The sequence below is a fragment of the Petaurus breviceps genome, unplaced genomic scaffold, assembly GCF_028583685.1.
Source record: "Petaurus breviceps papuanus isolate PSGF00001 unplaced genomic scaffold, PetGlider_PUasm1.0 188, whole genome shotgun sequence".
NCBI classification, from domain to species: Eukaryota; Metazoa; Chordata; class Mammalia; order Diprotodontia; family Petauridae; genus Petaurus; species Petaurus breviceps.
Genome location: NW_027185804.1, coordinates 25,148,497 through 25,171,696, shown reverse-complemented (window position 1 = coordinate 25,171,696; position 23,200 = coordinate 25,148,497). Strand labels below are relative to the sequence as shown.

The following is a 23,200-nucleotide window of genomic DNA, read 5'->3' as shown; positions in this document are numbered from 1 at the left end:
TCTCTCTCTCTCTCTCTCTCTCTCTCTCTCTCTTCTTTCTTTCTTTCCTTCCTTTCTTTCTTTCTTTCCTGTCCTCTGGATCTTGCTTTCTTGATGGTATAAAGATGGCTTAGTGTTCTACACGCTGACACAAAACTCCCTCCCCCTACACACACACACACACACACACACACACACACACAATTCACCCTGCCTACTTTCTTCATTTGGCCCTGACATGTCTCACACCAGCAGATCCCACAGTTGTTGACTGAGAAGCACAACCAGCCTTTGCTTTAAGAGGGTTCTTATCTCATTCCCCACTTTGAGACCTATGTGGTCCTCAGTCAGCCTGGATCATCCATCCTCTCCCATCCCAGCAGGCTTCCCTCACTGGAAAACCTGGCACATCTTTCATTGTTCCCAGAGCTTAAAGTGCTCCTCTGACTCCCTGCAACCCATCACCTTTACTGCACTTAGTCTATCAGGCCCACTTTAGAAACCTCTGAGTCAGTGGCCCCAACCCCCAAGGTCTGTAATTACAGCAAGTTGAACAAAGCTCTCCTGTTCTTGTCTCTGTCACTGAATCACCTTGGAGAAAGAGAGAAGCCCAGTGTGGAAAAGCTTGTCCTGGGGCTGCAGCTATAAAATGGGGCCAGGGACATGTTCCAACAGGCAACCCCAGAAAGGTGCTTTGTTGGTGGAGAAGATGATGATGTAGTGAGAAAATCCCTGGATTTTCAGTAAGGGGCCCTGGATTCTCACACCAGCCCTGAAACCTTGGACAAATCGCTTAACTTACATGGGCCTCAGTGTCCTCATCTGTAAAGGGAGGGAGTGGCCTAGATGACCTCCTTTTTAGGTCCCTCCTAGACTTAAGCTTGTGAATCTACACACCTTTGTATCCTGTTCATCTGCCAAGGTTGCTGAAAATGCCTTAGGTCCAAGTCTGGCTCAGTTTGCCATACACATACACATCTATCTATAATATATACACAATACATATATATATATATATATATGTATGTGTGTATGTGTGTATATATATGCTTGTGCATCTGTGTGTATGTATGCATTTTGCATATGTATATATGCTTAAATAGGGATCTGCTTAAATATAGGCATATAGTAATAATACCTATCATTTGCTATGTATGGTGCTTTAAGATTTCCTAAACCCTTTACTAATGTTATCCCATTTTAATCTGTGCAACAAGCCTCTGATGTAGGTGTTGTTATCACCATTTTACATTTGGGGAAAGTGAGACAGACAGAGGTTAAGTGACTCTCCCAGGATGATCTAGCTAATAAGAGTAAGAGGCAGGATTCGAACTCTGGTCTTCTTGATTATTCTGGTACCCTGTTCACTGTACTACCTAGCTGTGCACACATGTGTATACACAGGCATGTATACATATATACATACATATACACATACACATATACATGCACACATGCACTCACTGGGAGTTGAAGGGAATAATAGAGTTGAAAGTGAACTAATAGATAAAAGAATGAATGAATGGAAGATGGAAATGCATTTATTAAGTGACTAATATGTATCAGTAACTTTTCTGTCAAAATGGAAGACATCAGTAAAGGTTTTAAGTTAATAAATAAATTGTAAATGAAATTAACACTAAAAAGGAAATCAAACTCTGAGTGGTTGTCTAGATCAAACTTTGTTCTAAAGAACAAGTAAATATTTTTTTCTTTTTCAAATGTTCTTTTTAAAATTTGAACTTAATAAATACTAAATATAATAAGCCTTACTGCGTACCTTGAAAAGCAGAAGGAGAGGCTTGCCCGTGAAATTTCAAATCACTGTTAAATTGATAATTTAACACTCCCCTCCCTCCTCTCTGTAGAAAGGTGAGGGATCATTTGTAAGCAAGTTGCATTCATGGTCATATGTGGTTATTGTGTTGGCTAATTTTGCTTAACTGTTTTTCATTGTTACGAGAGATTTTAATTATTGGGGAAGAGAATTGTTTATATACACAAATGGCTTTAATCTAGAAGCAAATGTTCTCAATAAAGATCATTTATTGTTATTTTTAGAGCATTAGTCCCTGGGGTGAGCTGTCCCTTGTAACCACCTGTTCTAAGTACTGGGTGGAGCTTGGCATCTTCATGGGACTCCATTTCCACTCTTCCTTGCCCCAGCATGCAAGGTTGGGGGAGGGAGCTATAAAGAGGCTGCCCTTCCTGGAGCTGATGAGAAAGGCTTAGGGAGCTTTGGGGCATAATTTGATGAGTAGCTCATATGCTGAACATCTCTCTGCACTTAACATCTGTCGTGGGAAAGCTACTCTTGGTGAAGAGAAAACCTGGCTTGGATATGGAGCTAACAATTAGAACACTATGCCTGAAATAGTTGACTTAAACATGCTGTTTGCCTTTGAGGCTCTTTGTGTTGCTGAAAAGATTCTAGTCTATCATCCCACTTCCTCTGGGACACCAGAGTCTCTATGGGACTTTTAGGTCTCAGGACCTGAATTCAAATCTCAGATTTGTCATGTAATGTGTGTGTGACCTTAAGCAATCACTCAATTTTTCTGGGTTTCAGTTTCCTTGTGGGTGAAATGAGGTAGTTTATAGCATCTAAGGTGGAGGGGAGGGTGAGGTGGTCCATAGATTGATTCCAGGAGGCCTATGTATTTACAAAGAAACATATATTAAACCCGGCCTCAGACACTTAACACTTACTAGCCATGTGACATTGGGCAAGTCATTTAACCCCAACTGCCCTGCCTTCCCCCATCCAAAAATGCAAAAAAACAAACCAACCCTCCCCATATATTTTATATGTATTTCAATACAATTTGTTTCCTTTGTCATCCAATGTGTTTTATTTTATTCATTAAAAAAACTACATTATTCTGGGAAGGGGGCCATAGGTTTAACCAGACTGCCAAAAGGAAGGAAGGAAGGAAGGAAGGAAGGAAGGAAGGAAGGAAGGAAGGAAGGAAGGAAGGAAGGAAGGAAGGAAGGAAGGAAGGAAGGGAGGGAGGAAGGAAGGAAGGAAGGAAGGAAGGAAGGAAGGAAGGAAGGAAGGAAGGAAGGAAGGAAGGAAGGAAGGAAGGAAGGCAGGAAGGAAGGAAGGAAGGAAGGAAGGAAGGAAGGAAGGAAGGAAGGAAGGAAGGAAGGAAGGAAGAAAGAAAGGAAGGAAGGAAGGAAGGAAGGAAGGAAGGAAGGAAGGAAGGAAATAAGTAATTATTAAACATCTATGGGGTACCATGCACTGTGCTAAGCACTTTACAAATGTTAATCTCATTGATCCTTGCAAAAACGCTGTGAAGTAGGAGTTAGCATCATTCCCATTTTATAGTTGACCATGTTATATTTTATACAAATATATGTGCATATACTAACATGTAAACATATGTAGTACATATGCACACCCATAATGCAACAGTTGCATATATATAATGAGAGAGGGAATTTGCTCCCTGTGATTTCTCTATGCCAGAGTAATTACAGCTCTAGCAGAAAAGAAAAAAAAATCCCAGGCACTGTGCTAGACTCTTAGAATACAAAGATAAAAATAAAATAATCAGTGCTTTTGGGGAGCTTATATTCTTCCAGGGGAACAGAACATACATAAATAATTGAACAAGGGACATATGAAGTAATTTCAAGAGGGAAGAATGCTAAGATTTGAAGGGTATCAGGAAATACCTCACCCAGCTCCTGAGCTGTGCTTTGAAGGTGAAGGTGAAGGGGGAGAACATTCCAGCCTTGAGGGACTACAGTGGGCAAAGACCCAGAGATGGTAGATAGAATGTTGTGAGCTGATGGATCAGTCTCATTGGAATGAAAATTAATGTAAAATTATCAGTCCATTCACCCTGGACAGTGGTTTTTGCTTTTCTGTATCCATCTGGGCATCTTAGGAACCTCTCAAACAAGAAATTCCCAGAATTTGAAGCACCATAGCAGGAACAGGAACTACCATTCTTAGATTTTTAGCTTCTCCCCGACACTACCCCCAGTTGGCAAAGAAATAGCCGCCAAAGGGAACTCAGTCCAAGTTCCGATGTCTTGGAGATGTCCCAGTCTCTGAGGATGTGGAATTTTATTTCTAAAGGACAACAGCAGGAGGTGAAACATATCTTTCTTAAGGATTCCATGAGGTGGATGTTGAAGGGAGGATTGGTAAAGAAGGAAGTGGGAGGAAGCCAACATTCCATTATGGAAGCATGATTAGGCACCTTGGAAACACCATGTATTTATAGTTCTGTGAATAAGAGCTCATCGCCTACTTCCGGTATGTTTGCAGTCATCTGTGGCTTAAGAAAAGGCATGATGATTTTTTCCTTTGGCCAGGGAGTGGCAATAATTATTTTTGTTTGTGTAGAATTTTTTCTTCTAAAGTTCTTCATATCCATTTTCTCATTAGACTTTGTGACAATCGGAAATTTTCCCTTGGCATGTTACTGGGGCTTTAGGGAAGACGGCTTTGTCAGTTTCTGAGTTTAGTTAAGGTCTATTCACTATCTTTAAAAAGAAGGGATTTTGGATCCTTGCCCAGGGCATGGAATAGAAGTCGGTTTGTGTTAGGGAAAATGGAAAGGGTGAGGCCAATAAAAATGGCTATATAGTGGGGAATGAATTTCTAGGGCTCATCACCCCTTGAGGTGGTGAATAAGAAGGCAGGTAAGTTCTGGAAGAGGGTATAGCTATCCCTGGAAGAAGAAGTCATACTAGGTTAGCAAAGGAAATTTGGGCAGATATGTAACGTGGAGATAACACTAAAGATGGCAACTGGTGTCTCCCACAGAATATTTCTTGGTGCCACTGGCTTGGATGGATGTGTTTCAGTGTAAAGAGTGCTAGATTTGGAGACAAAGACATGAGTTCAAATCCTGGCTCTGCTAATTTTCCATCTGTTTGACCTTGGGCTGGTCATTTAACCTCTGTAAGCCTCAGTTTCCTCATCAGTAAACTGGGGAGAGAACAGCGTCTATCTGCCAGGGTAATCGTGAGGATCAAATAAAATGCTATTTGTAGAGCATTTTGCAAATGTTAAAGTGCCATGGAAATGCAAGTTATTATCATTATTTACCCAAGACCATTCAGCTGGTAAGTAGTGGGGCTTTAACTTTGTTTTTCTACTCTGAATCTGTGATTTCATCTCCATGGGAAGCTCCTAATATGGAAATTCTCCCCTCTCCACCAATGTAGATTGGAAACTTAGGTATAACTCATAATTTTAGAAAATTCCTGGTAGCTCTGAGTTCTCTGATGGCCACCCTGTGATCACAGAGGTAGTGTGTGTGTCAGAAGCAAGACTTGAACCCAGGGCTATACTGCTTCTCAGTCGTAACTTACAAACAGTCCAGGTATTGGGCAATATCCTGAGTCAATGTATAAAGGGGAACTATGAATTCGAAGAACTGGGTGTATGTAGCCCCAAGCACCAGAAGATTGAAGACAACAGTGATTTGCTTCTGATCTTCAGCAATCTTGAATAAAGTTGGGGCGGCCAGGTAGCACAGCGAGTAAGAGCACCAGTTCCAGTGTCAGGATTGACCTGGAGATCGAATCCTGGGCTCAGACACTTAGCACCCACCCAGAAACACTACCTGGCCCTCAAAACAGTAGGTTCACCTTACCTTGGTTGCAGGTTCTGTAATGGAGAGAGATCTGTTGTTGGCAATCAGGAAGATCTGAGTTCAGTCCTGCCTTAAAAACTAACTAGTTGTGTGAACCTTGGCAAGAAACTTAGCCTGTATACAGTGTTTCAGTTTCCTCTCCTATGAAATGAAGGGGTTAGAACCAATAGCTCTCAATCTATGATGCTATGAAAATGGCACTGAAAACCAAATGTCTGACGTACTGAATCACACAACCCACAGGACCTCTGCATTGGAAGGGAGTTCAGAGGCCATCCAAGCCAACTCGTGTCTTTATTGGGAATTTCCTCTCTCTCCAACCAATGTTCATCTCGTCCTTGCTTAAAGCTTAAATTGGGATCCTTCTACCTCTCCAGGCAGTCCATTCAGCTTTGAGATGGCTCTATTTAGGGAATCTTTCCTTAATTCAGTCCTAGATTTCCATCTTTGTAAATCCCACCCATTCTAGGTTTCATTCCCCATGTCATCTCATTAGAGCTAAATCCTTCCCAAGCCCCTAGGTTTCAGGACATGTTTATAAGATGGTAAACACCAGTGGAGGAAGAAGGATTGTAGAGGCTAGCTGAGGATGGAAATCTGGTCAGGCTTAGACTGTGGTCTCTTGACAAAATGATAGCTCTCAGTCAATCAAGAGTCTAAAGCAGGGAGTGGGGGAATAGATTCACTTAGACCCCAAACAGGCACTTCATTGCGACTTCCTTGATATTTTATCCCTTCATGCTATGCTTTATCAGGCTGTCCCTGGGTTCCTTGTAACTGAAGGCCTTGTGTTAATGGTGTGTTTTTTGTTTGTAAGATTGAGATAACATTCAAGGAGGTTGGATGCATCATGAGTCCTGGTTGTGGGGCAAGGATGGGAAAAAGCTAACCCCTAGCTTCCTTCAAAGCACAGTTTAGGTATAAGGAATTCCTTAAGGCCTTTCTTGACATCCCCCTAACCTGTGTTCAGAAGAAGTTCTGTCTCATCCTGAAATTGCTTTGTATCATTTTCCAATAATAATAATAATATTTAAATCACAATTTAAAGTTTGCAAAGCAGTTCATATATATGATTTCATTTGCTCTACGCAATACTTCTGAGAGGAAAATGCTATTATCATCATTCTCACTTTAGAAATAAAGGAACTGAGGCCGATACAGGTTAAATGAATTGTCCAAGATCATAGAGCTAGAATGGAGTGGGCAGTACCAGGAGAACATTGTACATGGTGACAGCAACACTGAGCAATGACCAGCTTTTGTAGACTTAGCTCATCTTAGCAATGCAGTGATCTAAGACAATTCCAAAAGACTCATAGTGGAAAATGCTGTCCACATGCAGACAAAGAGCTATAGAGTCTGAATGCAGAATGAAGAATACTATTTTCTCTCTTTTGTTCCCGTCTTGTGGTTTTCCCCTTTGGTTCTCTTTCTTCTTTACAACATGACTAATGTGGAAATATTTTAATATGATTGTATATGTATAACCTATATCAGATTGCATGCTGTCTTGGGGAGGGAGGATGGGAGGGATGGGGAGAAAATGTGGAACTCAAAATCTTATAAAAAATGTTTCAAACTAAAAAATTAAATTAAATTTAAAAAAATCACACACCTAGTAAATATTTCAAACAAGACTTTTCTAACTCCTGTTTCAGCACTCTACTCAATTCTCTATCTGGTTTTTTTATTTACTTATTTACATTTATCTTGTCATCTCTAAATAGAGTGTCAACTTCTTTGGATCTATGGGTAGAAAATTGGAGGAACACATATTTGACATTTGATGTTGATGGTACTGATAGTTCTAAGGTTTGGGGTCTAAACCCTACTTATGCCACATTCATTAAGAGGCAATTTGGTGTATTGTGCAAGGGATTTGAAACCAGGATTACCTAGGTGCTAATCCCACCTTAGACATTTAATAGCCATGTGACTCTGGGCAAATCACTGAACTTCTCTATGCCTCAGTGTCCTTGTTTGTAAGGGAAAAAGCTCTCTTGAAGGCTTCTAAGATCCTTTCCAGGTCTAAATTTAGGCTTCTGTGTGGGGAAAAATGGATATCAATAAAAACTAAATAAAGATAAAAATAATGTAAATTCCTTGAGAACAGGAACCATTTCCCTTTTCCGCTTGTATTGTAAATGCCTAACACTTCTAAGTTTCTTAGTCAATGCTTCCTGAATCGCATGAATCTATTTCTCTTTAAACCACACTCTTTTTTTTAACTTTCTAAGACCTCATGGGGCTTGAGAAATGAGAGGTGCTTTAAAAATAAGCCTGGTTCATTTAGGTACAAAATTTCTGCTAGATGAAAATAAATTGGCCCCATAAAATTAAACCATAAAGACCAGTTAGTTTAAAATACCCCATTGTAGATCAAGAGAAAAAGAAATAACTTGAAGCATTTTGGTAGAGAACAGTGGGATTTCAAAAGGACCTCCTGTGATATTTCTTTTGGCCTTGGAAACAATTGTTTTCATTTTTTTCCTTCGCTTTCCAAAAAAGAGATTAATAAACTAGAAAGTCTAGAGGAGGATAGCCAATGTGGTAGATGACCCATGTGCTAGTTATATCAGCTGAATTGGGGATGTTTATCCTGGATACGAGAAGACTCAGACAATGCAGTGGGGAGGAACAGTATAAAAATCCCAGTTCTGACACTTAGTAACTGTGTCACCATAGCAAGTCACTAATGTTCTTTGGACCTCAGTTTCTTCATCTGCAAAATCAGCTTAGATGGCTTTCCTAAGAGCTATGACCTTCTGATCCTGAGATCCTAAGCGTCTGAAGGGCGTTGAATTAGTTATCTTTGTCTACTAGGGCATAAAGGAAACAATGAATGTGATATGCAAGGAAGCACTTTGGGGCTTAGGAGGGCTAAGGATGAGAGCTGTCCAAAGCTGGAGTGGAATGCATGAGAAGACAGTGGGTTCCCTCTCACTGGAGATGACCGCTTGTCAAGGATCCTATAGAGAGGATTTTTGCTAGGCTGCCCAGGGTAGAATCAGAAGGGCTAGAACTGGAATCCCACCCCAGACACCATGTTTGGCCAACTTGAATGTACTAGATGGAGGTTTGACAGTATGTGGCTATTTTATGTACAGTTATTATTTGAGATGGGCTAGTGGGAAAGGGAACAAGCAATTATTGAGTACCAACTGCATTCCAGGCACTGTGTGCTAAGGGCTTTACAAATATTCTCTCATTTGATCCTCACAACAAGCTTTGAAGTTGGTGCTATTATGAGGGTGCTATTATGACTCCCATTTTATAGTAAACTTAGGCAGAAAGGAGTTAAATAATATGCTCCTGTCACACAACTAACCAGTGTACAGGGTAGAATTGAACTCAAGCTTTTGAGGCTTCCACCTTCCACATGTGGAAGTCCCAGGTCTGGTGGGGGGAAAGAAAAGGTCAGAGGCTAAGAGCTGACATTCTAAATCAGAGGCTGATTCAATGAGCCAGCCCTAACTTCATTTATGCCAGACTTGGGAGGGTCAGGTCTGTCAGAGCCTGGGGTAAATGAGATCAACCTTTAGCAATTCCTTGATGCCTGCCGATATGCGGAGTTCTCAGGCTATAAGAATGACAACTTTGGTGCATTGGGATTTTTTACTAGGCTAAATCTTTGGGGAATCTCTTAACTGCAAAATCTCTCCTTTTGATGGTCCCCATCAATAGAAGCTTGCCCGCAGGAGGTCCCAGTCCTTTCCTAGGATTCCAGAGTCAGGACTAGGCTAGCAGAGTTTGGCTTTTTATTCTGGGCATGTGATTCCAAGTTGATCATTCCCCAGAAAAGTGAATCTTGGAAGCTGGTCATGATTGTAAAGGTCCTTTCAATCTCAACCTCAGAGCTCTGTCTTCTGGAAGAATTTCCCTTGTAAGTTACCTTAGAGGTCCCTTACCTCTATTTTGTTGTGACTTTGGGTAAATTCCTTCACCTCTGTGTACTCCGGTCTCACCTCAGTGGAAAATTCCAAAGCATAATTGTATTTTATCTTTATGGCTTGGCCTCTTAGGAAGAAGGTGCTAAGAAAACACATCTTTTTTAATGGGCTATTGATCTGTTTCTTTATGGACCCCTACAGCTTCAAGTCAGTGGAAAAAATTTTAAGTACATCATCTTGGGTCCCAGGGAACACTGTAATTGCCCTCCTCAAGGACACATTTCTAAACCTTAATAATATAGTTACACCTAATAACTACCATTTCTATAGTTCTTGTGGGTTTTTGAGCCTGTGGGTAGGCCTTAGATAATAACATAAACATTTATATAGCACCTTAAAGTTTCCAAAGCACTTAACCCTCATTTGAGTCTTGAAAGAACTCTGTAAGGTAAGAACTACAGGGATTATTATTCCCATTTTACAGCTGAGGTAACTAGGACAAAGAAAGATCAAATGACTTGTCCATGGTCACAGAACTACTAAGCTTCTTTCTTTCAAACAACTATTTATTTACTTGTTTATTAATTCATTTTCTTATTTGTTTTTGCAAGCATTTATTAGCTCCCCTTTTACTGTCCCCAACTGGACAATAAAAAACCCTGAAAAATAGAACCCTTATAACAAATACATAGTCCAGAAAAACAAACTCCCACATGGGCCATGTCCAAAAATATACATTCCAATGTGCATTTTAAGTTCATCATTTTGGCCAACAGGAGGTGGATGGCATATTTCATTTTTAGTCCTTTGAACTCATGGTTTATCATTGAATTGGTTATATATCTCACATCTTTCAAGGCTGTTTCTCTCTACAGTCTTGTCATTCCCCTGGCCTGCTTACTTCACTCTGCATCAGTTCATAGAGATCTTCTTAGTTTCCTCTGAAACAGTCTGTTTTGCTGCTTCTTATAACATAATAATATTCTATTACATTCGTATGTCATAATTTGTTTAGCTGTTCCCCAGTACATGGACATCCCTTAGTTTCCAGTTCTACAAAAAGAGCTGCTATTAAATGTTTTTATACATATACATTTTCTCCCCTTTCTTTCATCTCTTTGGGGGTAAAATAAGTGACATTGGTCAAAGGGTTGGGTCAAACTGGATGACTGAAGTTGGGTCAAAGGGTATGCACAGTTTAGGAAATTTTGGGGTATAGTTCTAAGTTGCTTTCCTGAATGACTGGATCACTTTATAGTTCTACCAGGAGTGCATTATTATGCCCAGATTCTCACAGATCCTCCAACATTTATTATCTTTGCCAGTCTGGTGGGTATGAGCTGAAACCTCAGAGTTACTCTAATTTGAATTTTTTATGAAAGAAAGCTCTAAATCACTTATAATGACAGAAATGAAAATCAAAGCAACCCCGAGGTTCCATTTCACACCCAGTAAATTTGCAAAATTGACAAAAGATGGAAATAGTTAATGTTGGAGGGGCTGTGGGAAGATTGGCCCATTTTGGTGGAGTTTTGAGTTAGTATAACCATTTTGGAAAGCAATTTGGAATTATGCAAATAAAATTACTAAAATGCCTACACCTTTTGACCCAGAGATTTCACTACTAGGAATATACCCCAAGAAAATCATTGGTGATAAGAAATTTCCCATAAAACACCAAAATATCTAAAGTAGTACTTTATGTAATAGTAAAGAACTGAGAGCAAAGTAGATGCCCATTGATTGTGGAATGGCTAAACAAATTGCGGTTCATAAATGTAAAGGGACATTATTGTACTATAGGAAATGATGACTATGATGCATACAAAGAATCATGGGAAGACTTATATGATCTAATGAAGAATGAAGTAAACACAGCCAATATCCAGAATGACTATAATGTTATAAATGGAAAGAAGAACTGAAAAATGATTTTTAAAAAGTGAATGTTGTCAATTTATAAAGAACAAATTTGGTCCCAAAGAAGAGATAAGGGAAGATTCGAATCACCCCCTTCCTTTGCAGAGGAGGGAGGTCCATGAGTGTGCATCACTGCAGATATTTTCAGACTTCTTTGATGTATTGATCTTTTCTTTTTTGCTGAATTTTTCTTTTAAAATATTCATTTTATGAGATGACTCTCTGGGAGCAGGTAGATACTGAGAATAAATTCTAGTTGCTAAATATATATATAAATAAAATGTATTTTTAGAATTTGAATTTCTGTACTTATTAGTGACTTGAAACATTAATTTTCATATGGTTTTTGAGAGAGATTGTAAATTTCAAAGGCAGGATTTTAATATAGGTCCTTCCTGATTTTCAAACACATTCATCCTTGTTTGACTGAACCCAATGAAATGACAGCAGAGTCATTTCTGTCCATTCTAGTCCTCAGGCTCTAACCTCATTGTTGCTTTGGGGAGGGAAGATGAGGTCCTCATTTGAATAATCATGTCTTTGCATTTAGAGTTTAGCCTGTGGATTAAGAATAGGGCAATGGAAAGTTGTGTGGTCTGTAGGTACTAGTATATTCTAGTCACTTCTCCAGATGCCACTCAAGCTCTCCAGGTTCACCTTCTATCACCCTCATTCCTAAAAAGTCTTTTCGGAGATTTTGAGAGACATCTAAACCACATGTCTTGGCCTGCATTCTGACTGGGCAGGCCTCTGACTGGGTCTCCTTATGGGGAATTTCTATAGTTGGATTTCACCATATGGCTGGCGGGTTTCTTTTTCAAAGTTAAGGGTGTAAATGTGCTATAAATATACATATTTTTTAAATTGAATAAAAGTCCTTCCCAGAAAGGAACACTTTTTCATGAGCAGATACCTGGTGTAAGTAGGTTACATCTCAGTTGCTCTGAATCTCAAATGCTTGTGCTGTCAATGTATCGGTACTGGAGGCACCATGTACATGGTCTGCCAGGTAACTAGAGACATCACTCTGAAGTTCTGAGAAAGTTACCTAATAACTGGCCAAAAGGGAAAAAAAGTCTTTCACCTGTAATAATCTAGGAGGAAGATTTCATATTGCTTCTCTTTCCTCTTCATCCAGACTGGAAACTTTGGCATCATCTTCCATTCAGTCTCTTGCCTCTCATTAAGTAGGATCAGTGGCCAAGTTCTACTGAATCTACCTTTACAACTTCTCTCATTGGTACCCTTATCTCCCCTCATACCCCTTCCCTCTACTTCATTTCTTTATCCCCTCTTACCTGGTCTCCTACAAACCTCCCAGCTGGCTTCCATGCCTCCAGTCTCTCCTCTCTTCCATACAGTTTATCCAATTGATATTCTTGAAACCTGTGTTTGACCATGTTAATCTCCTTCACAAGAAGTGTTATTGACCCAAGGATAAAATATAAACTCTTCTGTTGGGCACTTAAAGCCTTTCCCAATCTGGCTCCCTCCTGTACTTCCATAGGGATTCCCTGTTCCTCTCTTTCACATACTCTAACTGGTCCATTTACCGTTTCTCCTTATATCTGGAATTGCATCTCTTATTTCTATGCCTTTCACAGACTGTCCTTCGAGTCTTTCTGGAATGTTCTTCCTTCTCACCCCCCCCCCCATAACCACACCCTCTTTGAATTCCTTGCTCCCTTCAAGGCTCAGTTCAAGTGGCATTTACTCATACACAAAGACTTTCCTGATTTTTTTAGTTGTTAATGTTTTTACCTCAAAAAATATGTATTTACTTGGTATATATTTTGTATTTCCTCATCTGGTATGAAATTTTTTTCCTTTATATTCCTAGAAACATTGCCATGTATACATTAGGTGCTTAACAAATGTTTGTTGAATCTCATTAAAGTGACTAGTCATTTTTCAGGGAAACAGTCTCCTAAAGAGGGTAATCACAGTGACTTACAGTATTGACTTGGCTCTCCTCATTTGCCTGCTTTTGATTTGGGTTTCAGAGTATACAGTGATCAATGAAGCCTGCCCTGGAGCTGAATGGAATATCATGTGTCGAGAGTGCTGTGAATATGACCAGATTGAGTGTGTGTGCCCAGGGAAGAAAGAAGTAGTTGGCTACACTATCCCATGCTGCCGGAATGAGGAGAATGAGTGTGACTCCTGTCTGATTCACCCAGGTGAGTGAGTTAGGCTTTTAGAGGGACATAGCTGGATCTTTAGTTGATACCTGGAAATTTGATCATGGCACCATAATAAAAAACGTGACTGCCCCCTGGTGGTGGCATACCTTAACCCCAAGCAAAGGACCTAAGAAGATCAACTCGGACTCCAGACTCCAGACTTCAGACATGGGACTAGGAAGAGATTTTGCTCCCATTTGACTGATGTGGAGTCTGAGGCTCAGAGACCTAATTTCCCAGGAGCATGTCCCACCATACATATTATCCTAGAACTACAGCTAGAAGGAAAGTGAGAGACCATTTAGTCCAACCATCTCATTTTGCAGAGAAGGAAACTGGGGCTTGGGAAGATTAGAACACATCCAAGGTTACATAGGTAGCAAATGACAGAGATTTAAATCTGGGGTCTTTGTCTCTAAATCCAGTGGTCCTTCTCCTCTCTTACACTGTGACCTCTGGGCATTCCCAGGGTATGGGTTCCTCCTACCTAACACTCTAACACTTTGCCCTGGTCTGATGCAATCAAAGTGATGGGAGGAGGCAGGCTCTGAGGCAGGTGTTGGGAGGTGGAGGCGGGAAGACATAGTGGTCCTCCAAGAGCCCACAACATGTTGGGACAATGTATACCATCCAGTTGGAAGATGTCCATGTTTGTGGCCCCTTCCCCGTGAGCATCCTTGGGCAAAAGCCTATTTACCACATGTTGGTTATGGCACTTATTCCTGGTATATATTCCTCAATTGACATTTCCACAGATGTCTTTAAAAAAAGTCTTTAAAAACCCAATTCTTCCACACAGAAGTTTTAAAACTCTCAACATCTGAACCTTGGACTTACAGGAAACTGAAGGGTAGTGTTCTCCTGCAGAGAACCTAGAGATTTACAAATGCTTTTTCCAGACACCAAAGGCTCAAGAGAGCTCAGAAGAACCCTTCTGACATCTTTGGAATTTTCCCCAATGCTAAGTACCAATTTGTGACAAGAGGCCAACACTAGAGACAACTACATAGACAGAACAGTTTGGACCCTGACTCCTTGAGAGAAAGAGACAAAGCTGTGAACATGAGGTTATCAATTCAGAGTCCAGTCCCTTCGTTTTACAAAAGGGGAAATGGAGGTTTAGGGAAATGAAATGACTTGAGCTCATAGATTTTGGGTTGTCCCTGAGTGATTATCTAATCCAATCCAATCCTCTGCTTTTACTGAAGAGAAAACAAGTCCATAGATGTAAATGGCTTGCTCAAGATCACACAGGCAGGAATAGGGAGAACCAAGATTTGAACTCAGAGCCTCTGATTCCAAAATCTAGTGTTTTTTTTCCCATTGTGCAACTGTTGAAACCTACCCCCATCATATCCATTATCCACTTCTCCAGGGGAGAAAATGGATGTAGGGACAACTATGCTTTCCTCTGGGGATAATGGGAAACTTCTTTAGCATTTAGCACCCAAATCTTTCCAGGGACATGTTTGGCCTATGTGATAGGCATAAATATAGATGAAGATGTAGATATAGAATGAAATAGGTGATATCATTAGATATAGATTAGATAGATTTACATATAGATATGGTCTATATATAGATAAAGATGATTTAGTTATATAGATACAGGTTAGATATATGCGCTATAGATATTGATAGCTTTTGCATATATGTGTGGTATTGGATTGGTTTTGGAAATCTATATGCATATATATACATGCATATCACATATTAAAGATATGTATCTCTGTATATGTATATATTTATCCATACTACATCTATAACTATATATAGTACATATATCTATAAGTAGATATATAGACATGTGATATCTATGCATATACACATATATTACCAATACCACCCCACACTGTACAATAGTAAATAGTATACAGAGTGGTGGATTTAAAGTCAGAGGATGTGGGTTCTAATACTGACTTTGCTACTCACATGAACTTAGGCATGTCCCTTAACTCCCTTGGGCTTCAGTTTTCTTCATCTGTAAAATGAGGGCATTGGACTCCATCATCCCTAAGGTTCATCCTGGATTGAAATTCTGTGATACACATGCATTGTTTATGAAAAAGAGGAAGAAAAGAAGTCCTGTTTCATATCTTCTGCCTGAGGTCAGAGGACCCTCATCTCTGATGAGCAGAATTCTACTCTTTCTTCAAAACTCAACTCAGGTACTAATTCTTCTAAAAAGTCTTCCCGGATGCCCCAGCTGACAGGGTCCTCTTTTCCCTCCAATTATATTTTATTGGACTTATCTGTGAACCAGCTGCATTTCCCCTGAGTAGAATGTAAGCTCCTTGAGGGTAAGGACTGACTTATTACTGTTTTTTGAACCGCCTTGCCTTTCATAGTAAGCCCTTAGTCAAAGCTTGCTGAGTTGAACTAGACCCATAGGAAAACCCCTAATGATTTCAAGAGTTTTCTTGTGCTCAGCATTTGAGCTGAAGGAATACTTACATCAATGAAATCATAAATCCACCTGAATAGCTGAGCGGTTGATATCTTGAGAGGGTCCCAAATTTTAGGATTTTCTCTTTACGCAGCTCCCCAAAAGTCATTCATTACCTTTGTTCATGATCTCTCTCTCTCTCTCTTCCTTCCCTCCTTCCTCCTTCTCCTCCTCCCTCTTTTCCCCTCCCCCATCCAATCTCACATCAAAGTACATATGACCTCTTCCCTAATGAGTCTTTCTTGAATGTGTTCCAGGTTGTACCATCTTTGAGAACTGTAAAAGCTGCCGTAATGGCTCCTGGGGAGGCTCTCTGGACGACTTCTACGTGAAGGGATTCTATTGTGCTGAATGTCGAGGGGGCTGGTATGGAGGAGACTGCATGAGTAAGTAGTCCCTGGGATATCTAGAGCTCTCTTTCCCCCTATTTTTTCTTCTACTATCTGACCTTGGTCCCTTGTGGCTGGGGCACTGAGGTCAATGGTCAGAAAGGTCAGAAGCCTTCCCAAATTTGCTTTCTTCAGAGAGTCTTGGAACTCTGAAAGACAGTAGAGACACCAAAGCAATGGAGTCTGGTGGAAAGAGTCCTGGCTCTGAGTTCAAATCCTAGCTCTACCACTTACTACCTGTGTGACCTTCAATAAATTCCTTCATCTCTCTGGCATTAATTTCCCACTTTATAAAATAAGGTTGTTGGACTAGAAACCCATTCAGATCTTTTCATCTCTAAATCTGATTGAGGATTTCCTTCCATAATATACTTGACCAGAGAGCATTCAGACTTATCAGATGACCTCTCTTAGGAAACTCTTCCTTCTATTGACCCAATATATGTGTCCCTCTTATATCTACCCATCATTCCTATGGCCTCCCTCTAGACCCAAGTAGAACAAGGACAATTATTGTGTCCTTTTCTCAATCTTCCTTTCTCCAAGCTGATTATACTGTTTCTTTTCATGGGATCATAGATTGAGAGGAGGCCATCAAGCCCATATAGAAACTGGAGCTAAGAGAGGTTAAGTGACTTACCTTAGGTCAACAGCTTAAATGTGGTTGAAAGTCTGCTCTGGACCCATGTGATCTAGCTTTGGTGCCCTAGGCTGTTACTGGAGGAAAAAGTAGGCAATGTACATGAGAAAACTTAGGAGAATGAGGAAACAGAGAACCTGAGTTTAAGCCCTAGCTTTGCTGCTTATTATCATCAATTAAGTTTTTATCAACCACCTACCATGTTCCAGGAATTGACCAGCATTGGAAATACAGACAAAAAAAACCACCTAAAACAGTTCTGACTCTCAAGGAGATTTTATTCTATCTGAGGGTACACACACACACACACACACACACACACACACACACATACACACATATGTATATACATACATAAAGTCTATATAATATGTACAAAGTAGTTTTCAATTCACTTTAATTCAATAAATATTTATTGAGCACCTATGTGTCAGGCACTGTGTTAAGCACTGGGGATACAAAAAGTCAAAAGATAATCCCTGCCCTCAAGGATCTTAAAATCTAATGAGGGAGAAAACATGCAAATAGATATATACAAAGCAAGCTATATACAGGATAAATAGGATATAATTAAGAAAGAGAAAACATTGGAATTAAGAAGTGTTAGGGAAGGCTTCTTGTAGAAGGTGGGATTTTAGCTAGGACTTCAAAGAAGCCAGGGAGGCTTCAGTCATCAGAGTGGAGGAGGGAGAGCATTCCAGGCATGGTGAACAATTAATAATAAATAATAACAATTAAACAATTAATAGGTAAGGCAAGGGGAGGCCTTAAGAGCTGGAGATAGAGTAGGGTAGGGTAAGTGTCACAAAACCTAAGTCTGGAAGGACACAAGGGACTCTCAGAAGGACAGAGGAGGGAGTGCATTCCAGGCTGGGGAGATGGGGGGTGTAATTTCATGTGTGAGAAGGAACAGGAAGACCAAGTTTACTGTCAAGTGCATGAATGAAGAGGACTGATGTTCTCCCTGAGCTTCAGTTTTCTCATCTGTAAAAGGAAGAGAATGGGCTAGATCAGGTGTGGGGAACGTGCGACCTCAAGACCACATGTGGCCTTCTAGGTCCTTTTGACCAAGTCCGAGTGTTACAGAACAAGTCCTTTTATGAAGGGGATTTGTTCCATGAAGTTTAGGGCTGCACTTGAGGACCTAGAGGAGCACATGTGGCCTCAAGGCTGAAGGTTCTCCACCCCCAGGCTAGACCCTCTCTTAGATCATCAATTCTAAATCTTCAGGGAAGCTACTTCCCTTAGCTTGTAAAGGCTGACTTGACTACTCTTAGCATTAAATTTGTGAATAGCATCCATCCTTCACAGTAATCCAGCTGAGAACATTGGGGCACAGGAACTCTTTGTGAAGAAAGACAAGGTTAGTCCTCCATCCAAAGGATACATCTGGACTCCACAGGGACCATTGTCTTTACTGCCCCCGTCTGGCCTTGTACAGCCTTCACACTAGAATGCTCAATGACTGATGTTATATTTAGCAAGCAGAGATAGTAACCACTCATATTTGTTTCTATTTTGCTTCGAGGATTACAAAGAACTTTCCTCAGAGCAGTTGGGAGAGGTAGGAATGTAAATATTATACCCATTTTATAGTTGAGGAAACTGAGGCCAAGAGAGGTGAAATGAGGTAATAGGGTTAGACCCAGAAGGCACTTAGAAGTCCTGTAGTTCATCCCCTGCATGTGACAGATGAAGAAACTAAGGTGCCTTGAAGGTAAATGAGGTCATAGATATGTGTAGTGCTGAAATGAACCTTGGGAGCCATTGAATGCAAATCTTTCCTTTTTTCAGAAGAGGAAGTTGAGGCCCAGAAATATTGACTGACTTGCCTCAGGTCACACAGGTAGCAGTTAGTGGCAATGTCCCATTCTGAGCACATCCCTAGATCTGAATTCATAGCTTTCCCCATTGTGACACCCCCCTCCCCACACAGGTTTCCAGGATCACACAGGCAGTAAGTGTTACAACAGTCATGTTACAACCATGTCTTTCTGGCTCTGAGACCGGTGATCTTTCTACCATACCAATGACTGGAAAGGAAAGCTACAGGGAAACTTGGGGTCCACTGATCTACATTTGAATAGGCTAGATCCCAATAGAAATTCTGGCTAAACTCTTTTGAAAGTAGTTTGGCTTTAGAGACAGAGAGAGACAGAGAGAAATAGAGACAGAGAGGGTAAGAGAGTGAGAAAAACAGAGAAAGAAACAGAGATGGAGGGAAGGAAGGAGAGAGACAGAGAGAGACAGAGAGAGACAGAGAGAGAGAGAGACAGAGAGAGACAGAGAGAGACAGAGAGAGAGAGAGAGACAGAGAGACACAGAGAAAGAGAGGACAGAGAGAGAGAGAAAAGAGGAGAGGAGTTCAGCAAAATTAGCCCAAAGTCACCCCCCCCCACACACACACACACAAACATACCTCTGAAGACTGAGAACCAAAGTGCCTCTTCTCATTTTTTCTCTGGGGCCAAACTTGGTCTTTATAACCACATGACATTCAGTTTCAGTCTTTTTTGGTGGTTCTTTCCATCTAAATTGCTATGGCCACTGTGTCTATCATTTCCTGGTTCTGCTTACTATACTTTGTGACAAAATAACTTATTTCAGCAGAAGCCACAAACTCAGCATGTACGATGGAGGGTGAAGAAGGGGTCTATTGATTAGGGCATACCATGTCAGTTTAATCATTTACCCACTAGATGGTGCCCTGAGCAGTCCTTTCAGAGAAAAGCTGTTGGACAACTGATGATGCAGATTTTAAATGCTTGACCCATTCTGTTAGTCACGCTATTGACATTTTTTTTTTTCCTGGAAAATGGAAATCAAAATGGAAGAGAGATGTCAAATAGTTCTCTTTCTTCCTTGGAATCCTTTTGAAGTATCCTTGTGAAATGATTATAGAGATCTCAAGTCCAGCCCAACTAACAGAAAACTTCCTCCTCCCTCCCTCCCCTTCCTTCCTCCCTCCCTTCCTTCCTTCCTCCCTCCCTTCTTTCCTTCATCCCTTTCTTCTTCCCCCCCTTTCTCCCTTATTTTTTCTTTCTTTGTTCTTTCCTTCTTCCTTTCAATAGTTTCACCCTATCTTACCCAGGCTGGAAATACAATGATTATTTTAATCTCCTGAGGAGCATGGATGATTTAACTTGCTGCATTTCTAACCTATTTCAGTTGACAACTCCTTAGGCAGCCTGATAGCCCAGCTCCTGGGGGTTCCCCATATTGGTGATGGACTTAATGTAGACACTCAATACAATGAACCTGCTATAACTCAGAGCTCCCAAACTCCAGCAATCCACCAGCCTCAGTACCACCCTGATAGCATATAGGCATGTGCCACCATACCCAGTCAGAAAATATTTCAATTGGTTATCTTCCTCTTAATTATGAGATCATTAACATTATAAAATAATAAACATCTTCTACACTGGTAGTGACCAACTTGTCCAACTTGCTCTCTTTTCTCTTTCTCTTTCTCTCTCTCTCTCTCTCTCACGCTTCCCCCGCCTCCCCCCCTCTCTCCCCCCCCCCCTCCCTCTCTCTCTCCCTCCCTCCCTCCCTCATCTTCTTCACTGACGTCTTGATACCGTAGCATAAAGAGAACTAGATTCTAAGCCATTAGACCTAAGTTATAATGTGGTTCTTCTTACTCTCCTTGTCACCTTCAGCAAATTTCAACCTTCACGAACATTGGCTTAAACATCTCTAAATGAGGGGAATGGATTAGATTTTTTCTGAAGTCCCTTGTAACTCATGAAACTAAAACTCAAAAAACATTTGCTAATTCCTGAAATTACACTATTATTAGAACTGCATTCTTAGGGCTATCAAATTGTGCCTTATTAAAAGGAAAATGTTCCCAGAAGTTGCAGATGTATTTATCAAACCCTTTATAGCCTGTTAGCTAAGGAGGTTTGGATGAGGATGGTGGAGAAGCATTGTGATGGAGTTGGTGGGGACACAGGGACTGGGAAGAAACAGATCAGTTCACCAGGAGAAAGAAAAGGAAGGTGAGAAGGCACAAAACATCAATAACCACTTTGCCCAAATCTGACCCTGTTGCTACTGATGGTGGCCGTGCTTCTGAGATTATAATAACCAGATCACTCTCTTTTGCTCATTTTGGCCTCTCTACCATAAAAGCAGATTGCCTCATGGTGCATTTAGTCGGATAAAGTTTGTTGATGCTACTGAATCATAGCTGCTATGGTGGGTATCATATATTCTTAGAGAAAGTTGATAATTTCCTCTTTGAACTTTAGGTCACCCTACATAGCCCAAGAAAACAACATGAGTCAAGTGATGAAATATTTCAGTGCCATGTGAAATCCCAGAAAATCCAAGAGAGGGACAGGATCTGAATTCTAAAGTCAAGTCCATGACATCCTCTTAAAAATACTTGACCTAGAAAAATAGAGAGATATTTCTGACTTAATGGATCTAAATTTATTTAACTTGGACCTGATAATGAATTTTTTACCCTCCCTAAGGAGAAGAAAACTGAGTGAGAGACCACACCTCTAGCTTCAAATTGAGCTATCTCTGGTTCTCAAGGTCCTTCAGGGACCCTCAAGGCTCAGGAATCAGCCCACAAATGATTCGGGGTTTATGAGGAGAGATCTGTCCATTGGTCCAAAAGATGACTAAGGATCTGGAAGAGGGGGCCATGAGCAAAGCCTAAAAATATTTGTGGAGTCTGAACATGAAACAGAGAGAGGGCTGATATAGCCAACTCTAGGAGTTAGAGCCAAGAATTATAGGAATGAGCTGAACAAAAGCAAATGAGGGAGAGAGAGAGAGAGAGAGAGAGAGAGAGAGAGAGAGAGAGAGAGGGCGCAGCATTGGCTAATGGAACCGAAGGATATTGTCCTGTGGAAACCCCACTGATTGGGTTCATGTTGGAGACATGAGAGCCTCCAGTCTCAGCCATCTGCACTGGAGGCTTTCCTGGTGAGCCTGAGGGGAAAAATGGAGTTTAAAATATGTTTTTAGGCTTTGGTGTCCTCCATAGATGACAAGGAGAACAAGACAGGATTATGTGCATATCTATGTGTGTGTGCATATATCTGCACAATGCATGTGTGAGTGTGTGTGTGTATGCACATGCATTGGGTGTGCGTGTGTCTGTGTCTGTATATGTGAGTGTTTGTTCTCATGTGAATTGTTCCTATGTGTGTGCAGTGCCTCTACGTGCACTTGTGGGTGCCCAGGTGTGAGTGAATATCAATACATATGCATGAATATATGCCTTGCATGTATATATGTGTACCCTGCATACATGCAGATGCAGTATGAACATGCTGTGCACATGTGTGCCTGTGTGAGTATGTGTATGCATCTGTTTGTGTGTGTGGACATTTTCCCTTACTATTTTTAAGTTCACACTCGTGTCCTCACATTTAGATAAGGATATAGATATGTACATAGACAGGTAGATTATAGATAGGCACAAAATTAGCATTTTTGAGTGCCTACTATGTGTCAAGCACCGTGCTAAGTGCTTTTCAGATATCTTGTTTGATTTTCACAACAACCCTAGGAGGCAGGTGCTATTAGTATCCACATTTTTACAGATGTGGAAACCGAGGCAAACAGGTTGAGTGACTTGCCCAGGGTCATTCAAGTAGGAAGAGTCTGAGAATGGATGTGAACTTAGGCTCAGAGCTCCCTCAATAGATAGATACCTTAATAAAGAGATATTCCTAGAGGGAAGGAGATTGTGAATTTAAAACTCATATATGTGTCTGTATATCTATTCGTACATGTATATATATATATGTCAGTATATGCATACTCATACAAGTATATATGTATAAGTATTGTGTGTTATGTGTGTATATCTGTATTTATATGTGCACACATTTTTTTTCTATTTGTATCTCTAGTACTTGATACATAGTAAAAGCCTATTCATATATATACTTACACACAAAATTTGTATTGTAGGAAGAAATAGCTCCACAATAGCAATTAGCATCATGTGTATGTGTGCTCAAGTCCTTTGATATCTGGGAACTATCATTAAAGAATTCTTACAGCTTACCAGATTTAGAAAGTGCCTGTCAATTGGGGAAGATTCCATGGCATATTGCACTGGGACAGAGGCAGTCTTTCCTGGCTGTTTCTTCCTGAGTCCAA

General features: G+C 40.5%; 1 protein-coding gene across 3 annotated transcripts in view; it reads left to right on the top strand.

Annotated features, from left to right (window-relative positions):
- The window catches only part of PAMR1 (peptidase domain containing associated with muscle regeneration 1), a 111,972-nt gene that overhangs the window by 22,040 nt on the left and 66,732 nt on the right, over positions 1-23,200 (top strand). For all 3 annotated transcript variants that reach the window (XM_069091429.1, XM_069091431.1, XM_069091430.1), the window contains exons 2-3: positions 13,411-13,587; positions 16,294-16,422. In XM_069091429.1, coding sequence (XP_068947530.1) covers positions 13,411-13,587; positions 16,294-16,422 — 306 coding nt within the window. The remainder of the gene's footprint in view (positions 1-13,410; positions 13,588-16,293; positions 16,423-23,200) is intronic.